The sequence below is a fragment of the Emys orbicularis genome, chromosome 9 (assembly GCF_028017835.1).
Source record: "Emys orbicularis isolate rEmyOrb1 chromosome 9, rEmyOrb1.hap1, whole genome shotgun sequence".
In the NCBI taxonomy this organism is placed as follows: domain Eukaryota; kingdom Metazoa; phylum Chordata; order Testudines; family Emydidae; genus Emys; species Emys orbicularis.
In genome coordinates, this window is record NC_088691.1 from 493439 (window position 1) to 498582 (window position 5144).

Here is a 5144-nt window from a genome sequence, read left to right on the forward strand (position 1 = left end):
GCTGTCAATGGGACTCGGCACTGTCTGTTGAGTCTGTATATATTGTTCTGGGACCTGGCCCGGGGCCCTCTGTCTCCATGTCAAGAGTGAGCCAGTCACCGGTCTTGTTGTAGTGCTAACGGGGCATTAGGCTAACCTTGTGTCTCTAGAAACCATTCATTTCAAATAAAGATGCAAAAACCTGCCGGCAGCTGCTGTCCTTAATCCACTGAAGGGCAGAGCAGGGGCTGCCTCTGCTCCAGGGAGGAGGCTAGGGCTGCTGCCCCCTTGCCTGTCTCAAGGGCTCAGTCATCAGGGAGTTATGCTTGATCCCTGCCACCTTGCCCCCGCCATCCATCCCAGGGTCTGTGACGGATGTAGGACCAGGTCTGGCAGCTCACCTGCCAGGGCACCCTATCCAGCAGCTGGGAGCTGTAATTCCCAGCATGGGTCGACGTGCTAGCTCTGCCTGAGCTAGGGCCCAAACCCACCCCATGGTGGCCTGTCACTTCTGGCATTAGAAGCTATGAACTGTGGTAGGAGCCGGCCTGGCCTGCATGGGGGGAGGGAGGGCCATGGCCTTCCTGCCTCCATCTCCTATGAGCTAAGCAGGGAGCGGCTGGGCTGTGCCCTTGAGGGCGTGAGGGGCACCCTGTGTGCAACACAGCCTTCTCCAGAGGCTACAATTCTCCCTCTGGCAATCTGACCAGTCCTGCGTGGGACCTGAGGAGAGTGTGGACAGGAGACAGCCAAGCAGCCCTAGGTCCAGGTTCACGGAGCCTCCCTGCAATGAGATGAACGTGATCTAGCGCTGGGGGGCTGAAATGAATGGTGGGCCCTGCAGGCGCCGTCTCACCAGCTGCTGTCAGCCTTGAAAGAAGCTTCCTGGGCTAGCCCTAGTTCCAGCTGCAGTGGTGGTCCCTCCCCTTTTCACAAGAGAGAGAATTCAGTCACATCACAGCAGGGGGTGCCCAAATACGGGGGTCCAGTGCTGCCTTGCTCAACAGCTGTAGCTGCTGCTGAAACCTCAACATCACCTGAACATCACAGCTGCAGTCTTTGCTTCCCCACACGCGTTGCCCTCGGAGGTAGAGATGGCTTGAGAGTCGCCCCGGCTGGGGCGTGGGGCTGGGGAGGGAGCCGTGGGGCTAGGAGGCAGCAGCAGTGGGGCCTAGGCCTTCCTGCTCGGAGCAGCACCATCTTCCCTGACAGGCTGTTACAGCAGCAGCCTGCAAAGCTGTGGAACATCCAGCTGGGCCCAGGTGCGTGGCAGAGGCTATGTCCAGTCCCATTCTCCTTGCTGGGGCCTGGGAGGGTCTCTTGGCCCTGAGCAGCCACCTACTAGGAGTCTCTGCTGGGGCCTTCCTGAGCAATGTTACTGCCCAGGAGTGGAGGTCAGGCTGGGGGGAGGGCGTGGGCAGCTCTCTATCCAGAAAAGGGGAAACACCAGTGGGGCTGCCCAGGTCCAACGCAGCCCGGAGGCCTTGTCACATGGGGAAGGAAAAGCTACAGGCCCTGCCTGCGTCCTATCAAGTATAGAGCATTTACCCCCATCGGCTCCCGGCCCACTCCCTGCCTCCTGCCCCCGGCAGCCACAAGGCTGCTGCAGCGCCACTGAAGGGAGAGGGCTTGAGCTGTGCACGTCTGGCTCAGGGTTCAGGCTCCTGGACACTGGTGTCTGTATTATGGGCCCAGTATTTCCATGGTGGGGACAACATGGTATCCATGGAAACACAACAGGCTCCTAAGCCAAGCTGTGCGCCCTGTGATGCAGCCTCGTGGTAACGGTGCTTGTCTGGTACAAGAGCCCCCTTCCCCTGCCTGTCAGACCTGGGCCAGTGCAACAGGCTCTCAGTGCAGGGATGGGCCGCCTCCTTAAACAGCCAAGTCACTGGGTCTCAGCTTAGTGCTGGATTTACTGGACCTGCTGCCCTGCTGCAACAGTTCTTCCATGACCAGACCCTGGGTGCCTGTCTCGCGGCTGCTCCGTGCTGCACGGCTGTCCCCGCCCGCTGAGGGAGCAGCTTGGCTGGGGTAAGGCTGCAATGGAAGGCTGGGGTCAGCGGCATGGGGAAGGCTGTAGGGTGCAGGACAGTGGGGAATGTGGTGGCCGCTTGTTTCTCTGGGAGCGTTGGAGCTGGCCTTGGGGTTGGGTGCCCGACAGTGGTCGGCTGCCAGCCTCTGCCTGCACTTGGTGAAGCCCAGGTGGTACATTTCTATCAGGTTGAGGAGCAGAGACAGGCAGGCCACCCCCGTCATGAAGAGGATAAAGATGGTCTTCTCGGTGGGCCGAGCTATATAGCAGTTGACTGTGTTGGGGCAGGGCCAGCGGTTGCACGTGTAGAGGGGCTTTAGTTCGAACCCATACAGTGCGTACTGGCCCACAATGAAGCTCACCTCAAAGAGCATCTTAAAGACAATGTTGCAAATATACGTCCTCAGAATGGCCCCCCGCAGGCGGATTTTGCCATGAACATCTTTGATGGAAGGTTTATGCTGCACCAGGGGTTCCTGCTGGGCCCCCCAAGTCTCCTCTCGCTGCTGCTCCTTCTCCGCCATGCGCACCAGATGCAGGATGTGGCCCAGGTAGACGAGGCTGGGGGTGGAGACGAAGATGATCTGCAGCACCCAGAAGCGGATGTGGGAGATGGGGAAGGTTTCGTCATAACAGACGTTCTGGCAGCCTGGCTGCTTGGTGTCGCAGGAGAAGCCCGACTGTTCGTCCCCCCAGACTTTCTCGGCAGCTGCCCCCAAGACAAGGATACGGAAAATGAACAGGACAGTGAGCCAGACCTTCCCCACCACTGTGGAGTGCTCCTGAGCACTCTCCAGAAGCCTCCCCAGCAGGTTCCAGTCACCCATGAGTGCAAATACCGGCTCATCCTAAAAGAGAGGAACACGCCCAGACGTCGGCATCCCAGAGACTCCGGCACCCTGCGCTGCTCCAGACCTGTGAGAAGCTGGCATGGGGGCACCCTGCACTGGGCACATCCCTACAGCAGAGCCCTCCCTGGTTCCCGCTGCACACGCCGGCATCTGGAGCTTCCTCCCTGGGGTCCCAGAACAGCAATGCCTGATACAGCTCACAGCCATGCTTGTCTTTTGCTGCCAGGGATGTGTTTGTAAAAGCCATGTGCCTGACTCAAGAGCAAAGCCAGGGCAGGGAGCGGGTTAACCTGAGGCTACCTGAGCCCATCAGCTGCCTGTGGCTGCAAAACCCCTCCAGGATTAACCCCTGTTTGGCCCCGGTATCCCGCTTTAAGAGCACTGATTGCTGGGGACTGGCTGCACTGACAGCAGCACTGGAACCCAGACTGGCTCTGAGGTGGCCCCAGGTCCAGCATGGCTCAGTTCTGTTCCTAGCTCTGCAGCAGCCTCTCAGGGCAGCTGGAAATCAGTGGCCTCCTGAACCGAACAGCTGAGCAGGTCCCTGTGGAGGGAGTCAGGTGGCTGGGCAGTAGGGGGGAGCCTGCACTGCGCTTCCTCTTCTAGGGCTTAACCCAAGTTGAAAGCTCCAAGGCTAGAGTTCAAGTCAAAGCCATTTTGCTCAAGCCCTTTATGTGGGGCTCACAAAGCGCTGCACCAGGAGCCCGTCCTACACCACAGGCAGCTGAGGCAGATGCCCAGCCCAAAGCTGCTCCCCATGCAGCCAGGGCCACACAAGGGCGAGGCTGGGGCGAAGGGCCGGGGTTTCTCCCACAGACCAATGGAGGGCAGGGTCGGGGCCCATTTGTGCAAATTGGAGCAGACACCAGTGCCTAGTGCATTTGGCAGCTGCCATGAGACCACAGGCCGGGCAAAAGGCAAAGAAACCCCCTCACCGTTTGCAGATCCTGTGGCCGTGGAGGCAACTCAGCTGCCCCGTGCCTCTGGGGTAGTAGATCCCCGCAGCCCCACCAGGACGTGTCCCAGCTCCTCTTCCGGGGGCAGAGGTGTCCGGCTGGTCTCTGGCAAGGGGCAGGCATCCGAGTCTGTCTGTCTGTCTGCCTAGCATATTTTATGCAGGTTATGTTGGAACAGGCGCGTCGTGGCTGTCACCGTGACTGACAGCGGAAACAGCCACTGGGAAATCTCTTTACCTCTTTATTTTTGGCTTGAGCACGTTTCTAAATATAATCCCTACTGCAGGGAAGGGTATAGGGGCAGCGAGGGGGGGGAGCTCTCTGTGACCGAGCCCAAGCAATTCACTGGCTCTGGCCGCCTCAATGCCATTGGAGGGTCGTTTTCCTGACCGACCTGCTCCATCCGCTGCTGGGCCTGGGAGCCTCTGCAAACGCCCCATCTCTGACGCTGTCCTCACATGGTGCCTTGGGCTCCTCCACGCGGCTGCCCGGTGCCCAAGGATGGAAGGCTCTGCCTGAACTGGGGGGGGACCATGCCCCAACGTGCGGGGGCGGCCAGTGCAGTCCCTGGCGCATCCCCGCTCACCTGGCCAGCTGGGGTGCACTCCGGTCAGAGCCCTGTGCTGCAGCTGCACAACAAAGCTCAGCGGACCAGGGCCCCCCTGGGATCCTGCACAGGGAGGGGTGGAGGCTTGCAAAGCCCTCCTTGCCATTCTCGCTGCAGTGGGGGCAGGGCATGCAGTGTAGCCACGCCCCCGTGTTAATATTTATAGTGTAGAGGTGGAGTTAGCTGCCCCTCCCCTCGAGTTTGTAGAAGCTCAGAGGGCAGGGGACTGGGCAGATGGGGTACCAGGGCTCAGCCTGCCCAGTGAGATCCATGAAACACCAGACACGTCCCCAGCATAAACCCTGTCCTGGGCCAGCTGTGGGACGGCCCCTCTGCCTGTCCTGGGCACAGCCTGGCTACGTGCCCATATGCTGCAGCCCCAGCAGCAGGGACACCAAGCCCAGGCGCCAGGGACTGTTCTGACCCAGGGCAGAGCAGGTCCCTGACCACTGGCTAATAGCCATTGATGGACCTGTCCTCCAGGAACATCTCTCATTTCTTTTGTGAACCCACAACCTGCTCAACATCCCCTGGCAACAAGTTCCTACACTGACTGTGTGCTGTGTGAAGAAGAACTTCCTTGTGTAGTTTTAAACCTGCTGCCTAGTAATTTCATTGGTTGCCCCTTGGTTCTTGTGTTATGAGAAGGGGTAAATAACACTTCCTCATTCACTTTCTCCACACCAGTCCTGATTTTATAGACATCTATCAACTCG

The 5144-nt window shown here is 59.4% G+C and overlaps 1 protein-coding gene across 1 annotated transcript; it reads right to left on the reverse strand.

Moving 5' to 3' along the window:
- Window positions 1-1854: 1854 nt before the first annotated feature.
- On the reverse strand, window positions 1855-2841 carry LOC135883578 (gap junction alpha-3 protein-like). Its single transcript, XM_065410779.1, has one exon. It carries the CDS (start codon window positions 2839-2841, stop codon window positions 1855-1857), a length of 987 nt encoding a protein of 328 aa, XP_065266851.1.
- Between the last annotated feature and the right edge of the window lie 2303 nt (window positions 2842-5144).

Bases quoted from the DNA above. Each gene is read 5' to 3' on its own strand.
- LOC135883578 (XM_065410779.1), bottom strand. From the start codon at position 2,841: ATGGGTGACTGGAACCTGCTGGGGAGGCTTCTGGAGAGTGCTCAGGAG.